The sequence below is a fragment of the Peromyscus eremicus genome, chromosome 10 (genome assembly GCF_949786415.1).
Source record: "Peromyscus eremicus chromosome 10, PerEre_H2_v1, whole genome shotgun sequence".
NCBI lineage: Eukaryota > Metazoa > Chordata > Mammalia > Rodentia > Cricetidae > Peromyscus > Peromyscus eremicus.
In genome coordinates, this window is record NC_081426.1 from 65279654 (window position 1) to 65294803 (window position 15150).

The 15150-nt window shown below is 48.4% G+C and overlaps 1 protein-coding gene across 12 annotated transcripts in view; it reads left to right on the forward strand.

Annotated features, from left to right (window-relative positions):
* The first annotated feature begins 360 nt into the window (after positions 1–360).
* The window catches only part of Dcun1d4 (defective in cullin neddylation 1 domain containing 4), a 95518-nt gene continuing 80728 nt past the window's right edge, over positions 361–15150 (forward strand). For 2 of the 12 annotated variants that reach the window (XM_059275992.1, XM_059275993.1), the window contains exon 1: positions 10029–10161. In XM_059275992.1, coding sequence (XP_059131975.1) covers positions 10137–10161 — 25 coding nt within the window. In that variant the 5' untranslated portion in view covers positions 10029–10136. Of the gene's footprint in view, positions 467–8976; positions 9020–9340; positions 9749–10028; positions 10162–11179; positions 11205–11699; positions 12170–13982; positions 14299–15150 lie in introns of those variants that run through there. The other 10 variants (XM_059275995.1, XM_059275991.1, XM_059275997.1 and 7 more) reach the window with 10 other exon arrangements.

Genomic DNA, 15150 nt, shown 5'->3' on the forward strand with positions numbered 1-15150 from the left:
CAGCAGCTGTTGGTGTCCCCAACAGCTCGGCCCCTTCAGCTCAACAGCTCTGCCTCAACAAATATGCCCAACAGCTAGGCCGCTGCAGGCGGCGCTGGAAGCTTCTGGGTCCTCCTTTCCATACGCAGGTGGTGGGGGGAGCTCTTTGAGCTCACCTCCAACATAGCTCAGCCCCCCTCATTCCATCCCCTTTGTCCTGGTTCTGTTCTGAGGAAAAATTCTGTTCCGGTGTTAGAGGCGACCTGTCATGACAGTGGGTGGCCTGGGCCAAGGGGGACTTGATGGAGGTGAGAGCCGGGAGAAAAGGACTAAAAGGGTGTGTGTGGAGGGGGCGGTGCTGGAGGAAGTAGGCTGGGGTCTCCCCCCACTGATTTCTTCCCTGATCTCTGTTTTCCCTCAACTCAGTTTACCCAAGAACAGCACGCCTGTCGTCCACAAGGGTCTGAGGAAATGAGACATTGGAAAGGTAAGTTTTGATGGGAGCAAGTCGGTCAGAACATCCATCAATTGCCCCTTTGGTGCTCAATCATTGGCTCCCTTTAGGTCTGTCTGTACGTTTCTGGGAGTAGAGTTTGATGGCGCTAAAATAGCCCGAACCCAGGGCCTGTGTGAGGAAGCCTTCTAATTGGAAGCGAAATACCAGAGATAATGAAGAGTCAAGATTTTTTTGTTGGTTTTGTTTTGGCTCCTGGTGGACCGGTTCTGGTCTGTGATTGGTTGGCTGTTGTTTTGGACCTGTGGTGAGGCAGTACCCCATGACAGGAGCTCCTGGCTAGCCGCAAACACTCACATTTCGGGGAACAAAATAGGCAAAGGAGGGATTGGTGTCCCACAGCCCCTTTCAAGGCCACGCCAGTCCCCCATGACCCAAGCTTTGTGCCTGGCTAAGGAGTTAGCCTTTAAATCATGGACTTTTGGGGGAGGGAGGCGTTCCAGATTCAAAGGATAGCAGGGAGACTAGGGCAGCGGACAGGAAGTAAATCTCTATCTTGTAAGCTGTAAGAGGGTCCCTGCCCCTGTAATCAACCCCAACATCTTCCTAGGATCGTAAGGTTGGATTGTCTTGGATCTTGTCGGTTCATGTTCCAATCCTCCAGGCTCCTCCGCTGTGACTTCCCTCAGGGCTGTCTTTCAAGTTCATTGTAATCTTCTTCAACACAGATAGGGAACCCTGAGGCTTGCCTTCACCCACTGAGGGTGGTCAGCAATGCGGGTCATGTTGGGCAAGCCATTTGCCAGATACCTGGAAAGGAAGCTAGGAAAGACCGAAAGGGGTGGGGCGGTAGGAGGATAGGGGCAGAGGTCTGCCCATGGCCCTCCTGAGACAATGGTGCTGCTTTAGATCTGCTCAGCTGCTTAACAAGGAAGGGAGGAAAGGGCGCTGTCCTGCACCGGAGATCTGTGGTTCTTGTCAACACTTCATGGTGATGGAGAACAGGTCTTCCCCCCCAAGGACTGTGCTCAGTATGCCTGTCTGCTAGGTCTAGAAGAACAGACTCAGACCCATCCATGTTCAAGGGCTCCGAGTATGGTTTAAGGATGAACAGGAGTCCTACCTAAAATATTGTGGAGAGAAATAATAGCGCAATAGCGATGAATAAAGAAGATCAGAGACAGGCCTGCTGGGTTTGATTTCCCCCAGCACCACCCAAAGGAGCTGTGTGACTTCGGGCAAGTCACTTTACCTCCCTGGGTTTTAGTCTCCTCCCCCGTGAAATGGTTTTATACAAAAGTGCTTAACTTCTCAGGATTGTTTGTGGGGGTGAATGAGTTAACTTGGGGTTGGGAACAGTACCTGGCACCAAGTGAGCAGTGAGTTGTTTAGTAGTGTTGCTGTTCTGAAATCTGTTATCTGTGGTATCTTGGAAGGCTTTGCGAGGCCGAAGTTATGGAATGTAGATAGCTGGAGGTTGTGGTGGTAGGAGCTTCGGAGCCAGAAAAAGGGACGAGTCTGGAGGGATGCAGACGACAACATGGGCCGGACTCAGGGTGATTGGCTGTAACTGCAGGACAGGGACAGGCCCCCCGAGAGCCCTTGTGCTACTTACTCTCTTTGGGGGGAGGGGCAAGGAGTAGGTGGATCTGGGGTCCCCAAGCCAGTGGGCCGAGGAAAAGAAGCCTTCAGATGACCGAGAAAGCAAAGAGGATTGTAGATGGAGGGCACAGAGCCTGGGTAAGGTGGCCTCAGAAAAAGGAACACTGGCTGGGGCCCAAGCTGGAGTTGGAAGAAAAATCTGGAATGAGATGAAGTCTATTCTTGGCATTTCTGTCCCAAAGAGCAAGTCTCCTCTTGTCCGGTACCCAGGATCTTCACATGGAAGGTGCTGGCGAGAACTCCCCAGCCTTGCCTCCATCTTGCCCCCCAGCCTTGTCCCCAGCCTTGGTCCCCCCCCCCCAGCCTTGGTCCCCAGTCCTCAATCTGCTGCCTTTACCTACTAACTCCCTAACAAAATTCTCGTTATTGGAGCTCAAAGTGTCAGCAGTGCTTAGGAGGAAAGCTAACAGAAGGGAACTAACCCCACCCTGACAAAATTACAGAGAGCCACTAACTGTTGCCCGAAGCCCCTGGACTTCAAGAAGGCAATACCTGTCAGCCCGGGAAAAATGGCTAATCTAGGCATTCATTCTTTTTCTTCTCACTATGTAGCTCTCTGGCTGTCCTGGAATTCATTATGCACACCAAGCTGGCCTTGAACTCAAGGAGATCCACTCACCCCTGCATCTCAAGTGCTGGGGTTGAAAGTGTGCACCACTAGGCCTTGCTTAATCGAGGCATTCTTCATGGAGGAGGGTGATGGGGCCGATTATGGCTAGGTTTCAGACCGTTGCTAGAGAATTACTAGTGACTTTGAAAAGGGTCTGAGCCCCCCAAATGCTAAGGACATTGCCCTGACCTATCTTGGCTAAGGCAGGAAAAGAAAGTAGCAGGTAAATATCTGTGTTAGTTGAAGAAAATAGCTTTTAGGGAGATAAATGTGAGTTCTGTTGTACATGAGCACATGGATGTTTGTGTGTTCTATTCCAAGTTTGGAACCACTGATTGTTCTTGAGTGTGTACATGATAATCTGCTTTCCTCCCAGAACATGGCCCCCATGGTGGTTTGTAGGTAGCATCTGTCATGGGGGAGTGTGTGGTTGGAGGTGCTAAGACACCAAGGCAGCTTCAACCTGGCTGTAGGTGAGGCTGGAATCTGCTGAGTCAGGGGTTTGGGCATCCTGCATGCTAGGGCTTTCTAGAACAGGAACTTCTTACCCCCATAGTGTAGTATCGCCAAGAAAGTGGGCATATATTTTCCACAGCTCCTGCTGTCCTCTCCCCCTTCTCCCCTTTCCTACTGCAGTCTGCCTTCTCCATCCACTCTCCCAGAATGCTTCACTCTGCCATAATGAGATGCTCGGCTGCCGTGCAGCCACTGAGATCTGGAGATGGATGGGGTCTCCTGTACCGCCCTGAAAGGGATGTTAAAAAGACATTGTATTCATGAAAGCGGGCTGGAGGAGGCAGAAAGATGAAGAGCCCGACAACACACAGAAGCCATTGTCCAAGGAAAATGGTTATTCTTTCTGTCCATCTCCTGCTAGCTGCAGTAATTGAAGAAATGCTAGATTCAGGGAAGTCACCACAAAGGTCAGGCATTGTTTAGACTGAATTGGAAAATTATTCCTTCTGAGATTGAATTAAATGCAACATCATTAGGACTTGATTAGCTCAGTGTGGAATAAGGAGAGAAAATCCACTTCAGAGACTGTGTGGTAAGGAATGAATACATTTTTATTCAAACCCTGTTAATTCCCTAGGCAGGTGTAATCCCCACAAAGTGAAAGGCCCTGGGTAGAAAGGAAACAGCCAGCTTTAGCATCCCATATTTGCTCTAGAAAAAACCGGTTAGTTAAAAGGTCTATGAATGCGACCTGATAGCTGTGTGACAAGAAATCTTGGAAGGAAGTTAGAAGTATATATATATTTTGGTTTTTCGAGACAGGGTTTCTCTGTGTAGCTTTGCACCTTTCCTGGATCTCGCTCTGTAGACCAGGCTGGCTTCGAACTCACAAAGATCCACCTGCCTCTGCCTCTGCCTCCCGAGTGCTGGGATTAAAGGCATGCGCCACCACTGCCCGGCTAGAAATATTTTTTAAAGAATAAATGAAAATTCCTTTATCGCTACTATAGGCAAAACAAATTCATTGCTGAATGAAACCAAAATGGAACATGGATGTTTAGTGTCATTGGAGATGACTACTTCATCTAGAAAGAATCATTTTGAGTTGAAATTATCCCTGAGCTGGGAAGTAGCTGATGATACCTTATAGGCATACTTTCAGGTCACCGGGAAACATAGAGGTCCCAAACAGCGGGAGCTCAGATGTTCCTTCTTGCTTCATTCTCCTAGTCCTAGAAGTGATTCTGTACACTTGACCCTGCTACCCCTAATTACCCACTGATGAAATTATTCCTGACTTATAGATGAAGGAACTGAAACCCAGCCAAACTGGCTTATTGATTTTTCTTTCAGACAAGCCCTTGCTATGTAGCCTAGGCTGGCCTTGACCTTGTCATCCTCCTGCCTCAGCATTCTGACTATCATCATATTTGGCTCTCAGTTAAGTTTAATGTGATCAGTTGGTGGTTGTAAATGTTAGGATCTGTCCTAATTCAGCTTGGCTCATGTGAACGAGATGAAAGGGGTCTTCAGCAGGACTGGGAAGGTGCTTTGGTTGTGAAGTGCATGCTAAGGATACAGGAGTCCGGTAAAAAGCTAGGTGCTTTAGTGTGTGCCTGTAATCTTAGCATTGGGAAGGTGGAGTCAGGTGAGTCCCTGTGGCTTGCTAGTTAGCCATTCTAGGTTACCAACAGGTTCAGTGAGAGATCCTGTCTCAAAAAAAATATTGTGGAGAACGCTTGAGGAAGGCATTTGATATCACTTGCTCGTCTCTACACATGTGCACTCAAGTGCATGCTTTTACACACACACACACACATACACACACACACACACACACACACACACACACACCAAGTTATGTTAGTAACTGTGCCTCTCAGGGAAGAATAATTACTTCAAAGTACAAAGAAGAGAAATTGAGTAATTATGGGAACACAGTATGAGTCTCTATTCATAGAAAATCTTCTAGAACGTACTACAATTGGCTTATTTTTTGGATATCAACTTTCTGTACTCACAGGACTGCTGTCTGTGTGAATTCCCAACATGAACACCACTCTTTCTTTGTTAGGCAATGTTTGCATTTTGTGTCACAGTAGGCTGCATTGGCGACTTGTTCCTGTGAGCGTGCTCTTGCATCCCCTGTCTCTACCTTTGCTGTAGATTTCAGAAGCTAGAGAAGAAAGAATGCAAGCATCCAGGTTAAGTTTCTGTTGCTGTCACAAAGCACTGACCAAAATCAACTTGGGGAGAAAAGGGTTTATTTGGCTTCCAGATTTCAGTCCATCATCGAGGAAAGCCAAAGCAGGAACTCAAGGCAGGGACTCAAGGCAGGCTCTGAAGCAGGTATCTTGGAGTCATGCTGATCACTGGCTTGCTCTGCATGGTTAGCTTGCTTTCTTATACAACCCAAAAATATGGACCCAGGGATGGCCTCACCCACAGTGGGCTGGGTTCTGCTTCATTGATCATCAAGAAGATGTCCTGCAGACATGCCCACAGGCCAATCTGATAGGGACAATCCCTCAAAGATGTTCTCCATTCCCCAAGTAATTCTAGTGTGTGTCACATTGGCAAAACCTAACCACCACAGCAAGTAATTAAATATAGTGACTATCCAGAGAGGGACTAGCTTATGGGAAAAGAAAGAGGTGGTGTGAGAATCAGCATGTGACAGAATGGTGCTCCAGCCATATCAACAACCTCACCATTGCTTAGGGGACGTCCACTGGACGTGTTCCAGAATCCAGAGTCTAAAGTGTTCACCATTATTACAAGATTGAACCATGCCATGCCAAGTATTATAACCAATTATAGAGCCTATTATTTTCACTATTTTGAGAAAATGACAAAAGTGATCCCTAGGCTAAAATGTCTAGTGAGGAGCTGATTCAAGAAGGGTCCTAACAATTCTGTGTGTTAATTAAAAAAAAAAAATCTTTGGGAAACATGTCATAAAGACTTATCTTTTATTTCTATTCTGTGTGTGTGTGCCTGTGTGTATTCATGTGAATGTAGGGTCAGGCAGAGGGTCCCCAGACCTGAGTTAAGAGGCTGCTATGACCTGCCTGACATGGGTGCTAGGCACTGAACTCCAGTTCTTTGCAAAAGCAATACTCTCTCTTAACCACTGAGCCACCTCTCCAGCTTCCCATTTTGAGGATATATTATAGATAGAATGGTGGCTCCTAAGAAAATGGAAGCATCATTAAAGTGTATTTTAAGCTTGCATTCCACTAACATCAATTCCGTGAGTTACCTGTTTATGACTTTGAGGAAATTAACTATCCTGTTCTCTGTGAATACATCTAAATTTTTATTCATTTTCATTTCCACATCCTGAATACTCACTTAGCCTGACTTTTGATAGCTTGAGGAGTTCCACATACTTTCTCTGAAATCAAAGGTTACATTAATTCCTCCGTACTATGTTTCCTTTCTTACTCCAAACCTTACCAGGGACACATTTATCTACTAATGAAAGCAGGTCCAATTCCATTCCAGTCTCTAGGGCTCTGCAGTTTTTCCATTCCATATCCCAAACCTAGCACACACGGGGGGACAAGCATATTTACTGGGATTTGTGATATTAAAGCCAAAAACTTGTGATTTCTTTCACTAGACTTCCATGTCAAAGTCTCATCTGGGCTTAAGTTCAAAATGTATGTTATGGAAATAAATACTGTATTTCCTAACAAAATAGGGAATTACTGATTAAGCGCTCAGTAACTTGTCCGTATTTTACTTAGTGTTTTAAATCGGTAACCAAGGGCAATGAAGTGACATGCTGCACCCCCAAACCTGCCTATCCCAGTCCCAAGACACTCAATTATTTTCCCCTGGGATCTGAATTGAAAAGATAGTATTTCAGTAAACATCTCTACAGGGACCTTGTTATTTGGGAATGTTACTGAATGAGGAAAAATTAAAATAACATATAATACATTGAGAGATTCCCCACTGGATATCACGAGAAGGCCATATTCCAACTATGAAGAATAGAATTTGTATTAGCCTGCAAACTTTCAAGTAGGAAGGGAGAGCATCCTCTTGGGAATCTGAGGTGTTCTCCTTGGACCAGTGTGGTGATGGGGAGATGTAGACAAGGAGCTGGAAACTTGTGTTTTTAAACTGCTTTGTTCTTGTCCAGCCTGATGACTTGAATTAGATATTTAACCCCTTTCAATTTCCAGTCTCATATTCATTTTTTTAAAAAAACATTGTATTATTAAGAAATTTTCTATTCATTTTACATACCAACCACAGATCCCCCTCTCCTCCTTCCTCCCCACCCCCAGCCTTCTTCCCCCAAAACCCCCATTCTCACTTCCTCCAAGGTAAGGTCTCCCATGGGGAGTCAGTCAGCAGAGCCTGCTACATTCAGCTGAGGCAGGTCCAAATCCCTCTCCTTGCACCAAGACTGCACAAGGTGTCCCACCATAGGCACTGGGCTCCAAAAAGTCTGCTCATAAACCAGGGATGGATCTCAATCCCACTGCCTGGAGGCCCGCGCCCCCCCCCCCCAACAACTGTCTTGCCTATCCAGAGGGCCTAGTCCAGTCCCATGAGGGCTCCACAGCTATTGGTCCACAGTTCGTGAGTTTCCACTAGCCAGCCTCATATTCTTATAACGAGGAAGTTGGATTTGGTAATCACCACAGTTCCTTTCAGATATAAAATTCCCCATTCGTCATCATCCAGTTTACTCATAAGAACAGTGAGACAGTGTCCACCATTGGAAGTCACTGGAGAACTGAAAACGTAACTATAACAACTTCCCTGACTGTGGTGATTTATGATTTGGTGGACGGTTGAAATGTCTGGGGCATATTCACAGAGCATCATGTAGTCGTTTTATTATTCATGAGACTTACGGAGTAGTGAAGCTCAGCTGACGAAGAAAGAGTGTTGCCTCTCAGTTCTCAGGCTCTAGCTGACCCACTACCGTCATCTGGGTAAATTAGATCTGCATTTTACTTGAAAATAATCAGACTGACACTACTGGAATGTAAGCTGAAAAGCAGCAAAGGCTGCGAATTCTATACATTTTTTTTCTTTCTGGATAGTATGTATGAGTCAAGGAAGTGCTGAGTGTGAGGGAGAAAGGAGACTGGAAGGTCTTTTAGACTTAATGATCACACAACAATAAAGCTTGCTGCAGATAAATCAATATGGCAAATTAATAGCTAATATAAATCACGGGCTTATTATAACTTGGAAGTATCAAGAAGCAAGCCCTTTTCTGTGCAAAACAATATGAGAAACAAAACTCAAACACACACAATTATACACACAAAACCTCAGAAACATGAGTAAACTGTAATTCTTGGTTTTCTAGATTAGGCTGAAATCAAAAATGGAATAACATAACATAGGAACATTTGGCTTGCTCAGAGAAAGCACTTTTTTATTACCCGAGCCCCTTACCTAGGGGTCCCCAGATACCTTCCTTTGTCTATAAGGCTGTCCTGTTAATGGCATCCAAAAGGATGCTCTATGAAGGATTCATGTCTTCAGGTACAGTTCTGAAGTTGTTCTGCAATTCGATGAAGTGAATCTGCAATTGAGTGATAAATGTGAGAGATAAAATTATAGGGATGCAATTTTTTACAAAGACATTGGGGATGATGAGGTGGAGCATATCACAACTAGAGTGACGTGGATGACAAGGACTCTCAGCTAACTTGCTCTTGTAAGGTTTGTCCTGATTTCAGAACTCTGCAACTCAAAAGCCTAGGCTGCAGAATTCCGAATCCTAACGTCTGTCCCCTTTGTTATCTTTGGTCGTGTCATCCAGTCTCTGTGGCTGGATCTACAGAACGTCCAGGCTGTGGTTGAGGCAAGGGCTATAGGAGGTGCGGAAGTGGAGTGTGTGTTTGGGATGGGGGCGGGGCGGCCCTCCGTGAACATCTCTAAGCGTTATTACATTACCATAGTGATTGAGAAGAACTGATTTTCAAGTACTGAAAAACGCAGAGAGGAACTTTAAAAAAAATGCAGAATTTTGATTTAGGACTCTTAAGGATCAGAACCCCATTAACGCTTCCTTCTGTCAAACAACAGCGGTTCACTGTCCGGCTAGGATGGACTTAGGTTTCTTAGACTAACAGTCTGGGGACAAGGCTTGCCCGGGTGCCAGGCTGACCCCAGAGCCTAATGTGGTACTGTTTTTTGTTTTTTTTTTCCTCGCTGTCTGGGGACCGCAGAGGTGTCTGACGGACAATGTCTGCAGCATGCGAAACCTTTGGCGCAAGCAACGCGTGACTAAAAAAGAAGCTGATTCCCAAAGTTGGGGACAGAAGGCTGGTGGGGTAAAAGGAGGGTTGAGTTCGAAATGAAGAAGCGGAGATTTTTTTTTTTTTCTTTCTAATTTTCTGCAATGGATAACGATTGGTGAGAACTGTCGCGAGCCGGACGCGGGCAGTAGCAGGATCTGGCGGATCTCCGAGGGAGGACAGGTCCCCGTGGTCCCGAGCGTGGTTTCAGGTCACTCCGCCTGCTTTGTTTCGGACTCTTAACCGGGTTCTCGGTTGGTCTCCCGCTCCAAGGATCCGCCCGCCACTGGGCGGGGCTTCAGGGTCAAGGTGGGCCAATTCCCCAGCCTCGCCCCTCCACGCGCTTTCGGACCCCCGGGATGACTGACAGCCGCTGGGTCCAACGGCGCGGCTCCAAAGAGTGGCCTCCGCCAAGGGGCGGTCGGAGGCGAGGCGCCGGGGCCAATCGCGTTGCAGGCTAGGGGGCGGGGCCTCCTTGCCAGCTCCGGGCGGGCGCAACCAGCCCTCCTTCGGTCAAATGAGAGCCGAAGAGGGGGCGGTCCCCCGGTTGGGGTCCAGCCAATGAGGAGGGCGGGATGGGCGGGCCGGAGTGGCAGCCGCCGGTCCTCTGCTGCGAGCTAAGGTTTGGAGAGTCGGTGGGGGGACCGCGAGTGGAGCGCGGGAGCCCGGGCGGCGAGCGGGTGTGAGCTGCCCGAAAATGCACTCGGATGCTGCAGCTGTCAGTGAGTAGCGCAGAGCCAGCGGGCTGGATGCGGGCCCGCAGCCCCCGTCCGTTCCCGTGCTCTCCTCTCCGCTTCTCGGGTCCCGATCGCGCTGGAGTCCCTGGCCCGGGAGCGGGGCTGATCCCCTCCTGGAGCCCGAGGGCCGTGACGCCGCGGGCGGCTGGGGCGGGGGCAGGGACGGCGGGGAGGGGGTGGGGATTGGCTGGCTTTCCGCGGTGGGGGAAGGGGGGGGACCTGTTCTGAAGGCCGAGGGGCCGAGAGTCTGTGGTGCATGGAAGGTGGAGACGGCGGCGGGCGCTGGCAGCTGGGGCCGGGGGTGGCACGGGCGGGCAGGGAGCGGGCCTATGGTCTGGGTGCAGGGTGAGGCTTGCAGGGCTGGAGCGGCGCGGTCGGCCGGGGAAGCGGGGGGGGGGGGGGTTGGCGGGGGGAGTGCGAGGGGAGCGGGGGCGGGGACAATGGGAAGGAGGGCTGGGGGCGGGGGCGGGAACAATGGGTGGGGAGCGGGGGCCGCGGCCAGGCCGGTGAAGGGCTGCAAGCTGATGTAACGGGGGTGGGGGGGTGGGGGGGTGGGGGGGTGGGAGGGGGCACGGAGTGGGAGGCACCGCGGTGGGATGGGATAGTTGAGGAGTCCCGTATGCGGGCCGGCGGACGGGGTGGCGAGAAGGCTTGGTTGGGGGGCAGGTGTTGGGACGGTGGGGTCCCTGGAGAAGAGGATGGCGGATAGGGCTGTGATGCAGCTTAGGGGCTGGAATAGGGGGCGGGGTGGTGTGTGGAGTGAGTTTGGAGGAAGAGGAGGTGGTGGTGGTGGGGGTAGCGGGGACTAGGAGGGCTGTCATTCCGGGTTAGGTGCTTTCGGGGCGGAGTGGGGGGCGTTGGACTGTGCATTGGGGGAGGTGCTTCCTCCCGGGAGGGGCCAGGTCCTGCCTAGGAGGGGACCGCCCTGAGCCTCGGGGTGCGCGGAGGGGAGGGGGCGGGGCCGGGTACCCGGGAGGTGTCCCAAGGCTGGCCGTGGCCGCCGCGCTGGGCGAGCAGCAGGGACCGAGGTCAGCGCGGGCCGGGGTTGCAGGACCAGGAGGTGGGGCAGGGCCGCCATCTGCAAGCTGACCCGGCCCGGTGGGGTCCTGGAGGCGGGGTGAGGGGACTAGCATAAGGGGGTGTCGGGGTCCCCGGCGCTCTGTAGGTTTGGCAGTATGTGACGCAGTTGTCTTAATTTCTGGCCATCAGGTGTGGAGGCTGATGCGTCAGGACCCGCAGCCCTGTACGAAGGGCCGCTTCGGAGGCACAGCACCGCGCGTGCGGGGAAGCGACCTCGGCCCGAAGCACCGGGAGGGCGCTTGAGGGGTTTCCTTTAGGGTCTGGCTCCTGGAGCCGGTGTGAAGGGAAAGGCAGGCTCGCGGAATTCTGGGACTTGTAGTCCCTGCCGCGCCGGGCCGCGGTTGGGTTGGGTGCACGTGGGTAACTGTGGAAACGAGTCCCAGAATGCAGCGCGCCCCTTAGAGCCTCCCTGCTTGGCCAACTCGTGCTTTATGCCGCGGAGATCCAATGCTTCCTCTCCCGGGTTCCTTGGGACAGTGTCCGTCGCAGAGGGAGAGCCCAGGCCAAGCCCTGGCCTTTCTCTGAGTTAATTATTTTCCCCTGCATCTGGGTAGCCTTGCGGAGCGAATGCTTAGTCGTGAACCATCCTGCACACACACACTGAAGCAACGTTTAGCGTGGAGCCTTTAGAGAGGATCCAGCGTATGGAAGCCTAAGGGTGAAGTGTACAGCCTTACATAAGTATGGGAACTAAGTAGAGACACGTCTGTCCCTGCAGAAGAAAATACAGATAACTGCGCTGGTATTTTGTGGGCTGTTTGGTTTGCCCAAGAACTAGGGGATTTTTTTTTTTTTTTTTAAGTGAATTGAGAAGAGCAGCTAAATGGAATTTGGGGTTGAAATAGTCTCATGCCCGAACCTGAAATGAAACTCCAAAGGTGAACAAAGGGAAAGTGATGTCTTCAGCTTTTATGTAAGTGCAGAGCAAATGAGGCTATTGTTGGCCCTGTAGCTGCCAGGCTGCAAAGTCCTCTTGACTATAACAGGTCTTCCTGAGTTTGTGGATTTACAGCCACCACATCCTTGCCTAGTTCTTTTTAGTGGATGACCCCCAAATCTAATGTAGGGGCTATAAGATTGGCTCAGAGGTGATTGATTATTTTTGTGTGGTGTATCAGGTACTATGAAACTATTGATAATAGTCACCAGAGGGGTGTTTTAGTGACTGGATGGTAAACATCTTGCAGACAAGTTTTAAGATTTAGAAATCACTCCACACAGTTAAGACAGTACTGAACTTGCATATGTATTTCACAATGTTTTTTTTTAAATTTTATTTTTATTATTTTCAACTACGTATATGTGTGAGTATGTGCACATGTGTGCAGATGCATTGGGGATCAGAAGAGGGCATTGGATCCCTTGGAACTGGAGTTATAGGTGGTTGTGAGCTGTTCAGCATGAGTGCTGGGAATGGAACTCAGAGCCTCTGCATGAGCACTAAGCACTCTAACTTGAGCCAATCTCTCTATCCATTACAGGATGACTTTTAAAATAAGGTCTGAGAGACTGGCTAGTGTGTGCTGTTTGGAGGAAACGATTTATGTCTATCCCATTTCGACTTAACATCTGCTGCAAAATCTCTAAGGAACTTCTTGTAATATATATATTATGGAAAATTTTCAAAGAAATATTTAATGCTGGGATTTGCTCTTGCCAAATGATAAGGCTAAAAAAATGCATGAGATCTGTAACTATCTTCAAGATTTAAAGAAAGTATTTATGGTGATATTTGTGCTGAAACGTGATTTTATTTGTATGTTAATAAATAAAGTTGCCTGGGGGTCAGAGCTAATAGCAAGCCATTTAACAGAAGTCTGGCAGTGGTAGCACATGCCCTTAATCCAATCACTTGGCAGGCAGAGTCTGTGTGTTCAAGGACACAGCCAGCATGGAGACACACACCTTTAATCTCAATATCAACCATAGAGACCTGGAGGTCTGTATGGACAGGCAGTGATGAGGAGGTCATGTGGTTGGGTTTAGAACCAATGAGAAGGCAGAACAGAAAGTCAATAAAAATACAGGCACACAGGAAGTAGGTCTCTTTCTCAGGGGAAGGATGGCAGTGGCATCGGGTGGTAAGAAGGTGGTCTCAGCTCTTGACTACTGCTCTCTGACCTCTGGGCTTTTAACTCTGCATTTGGCTCTGTGTTTCTTATTTAAGAAGACCTTCAGAATTACATCTACAAGTATTAGTCTACATTTCTTTTATTTTCGTTTGTTCCCATCATATTCTGAAGGACAAATGCTCTTTCCACACAGATTCTCCATCCAGTTTGTAAGCCCCCAAAGCCCTAGGTAGTATCAAGCCTGCTCTTTCTTCTCTAGTTTTTGGGGACCTTTGCTTTTTGGTCCTTAATTTTCTTCTGGATTTAACTATGCATTTGAACAGTTTTTTATTTTTTTTTTTAATTTATTTATTTATTTTTTTTTTTAGTTTTTCGAGACAGGGTTTCTCTGTGTAGCTTTGCGCCTTTCCTGGAACTCACTTGGTAGCCCAGGCTGGCCTCGAACTCACAGAGATCCGCCTGGCCTCCCGAGTGCTGGGATTAAAGGCGTGCGCCACCACCGCCCGGCTTGAACAGTTTTTTAAAAAATATTTTATCAAAGATTTTTGACTCTGGTATCAGAAAGGATTTTTTTTTTTTTGGGAGAGGTAGTTGTATTAGTCAGGGTTCTAGAATAACAGAATTTATAGAATTAATCTCAAGGGCATTTATTAGAGTGATTTACAGGCTGTGGTCCAGTTAATCCAACAATGGCTGCCTATGTACAGAAGGTCCAAGAATCCAGTAATTGTTCAGTCCCTGAGGCTGGAAGTCTCAGCTGGTCTTCAGTATATACTGGAATCCCAAAGAAGTAGGCACTAATGCCAGTGAAGGAATGGACTTGCCAGTGAGTCAAGAACAAGCAGGCCAAGAGCAGAAAGCTTCCTTCTTCCATGTCCTTAGAGGCTTCCGGCAGAAGGCGTGGCCCAGATTAGAGGCGTATCTTCCCACCTGAAAGATCCAGATGAGAAGTGGATCTTTCCACTTCAAAGTAAGCAAAATCCCTCACAAATTAAGCAAAAAGCCCTCGTAGGTGTGCCCCTCTATTTTGGGTTTTAGTTAATTCCAGGTGTAGTCAAGTTGACAACCAAGGATGGCCATCACAGTAGACTTGTCCATAACTGTACCAAAGAAGAAAGCTCCCCGTATCTTTGTATACATTGACTTTCTTCATTTTCTATTCCTGGCTCATAGAAGGCCCCTACTTGGTGCTTGATGGTATTTTTTTTTTTTTTACTTCAAACTTTACCATTATCTCCTTTGTTTTTATCTTGAGCTGTTATAACTTCCTTCCTTCTTGTTTTTATGTTTGCATCGTTCTCCTCTTAATCACCGTCGTGGTCATCCATGTAATTGTAGCTAATAATTAATAGCCAGTAATCCCGCTGACACAGCAGCAGAACCCAGTCTGTCAGAAACCTGGTACTTCGTGGCTTGTCAGCGCGTCTTTGATAAGTACTGACTCCCAGGGCCGTCTAGACTTCAGGTTGTATCCAGGTACTTCCATATATCGGAAGTAGGCTGTTTATTTGGCCCCAGCTTTGTGGTTAGACGAGGCAAGAGGGAACCGACACCAGTTGATTTTGTGCGTTTGGTTAGACCGCAGTAATTTTAGTCACCCTCTTTTGGAGCCTGGAGCCTAGATATTTCCCATCTTTTCCTCTATTTGGTAGCGGAAGGGAGCGGCTGTGTTTTCAATACTTAACCTTGTTGCTGTGACCAAATTTTTAACAAAAGCACCTTGAGGAAAGAAGGGTTTGTTCTCGCTCACGCTGTGGCTGTAGCGCAGGAGTGTGAGGTGGCTGGTTACATTGTATCTATAGCATGTGGCAGGAGTGTGAGG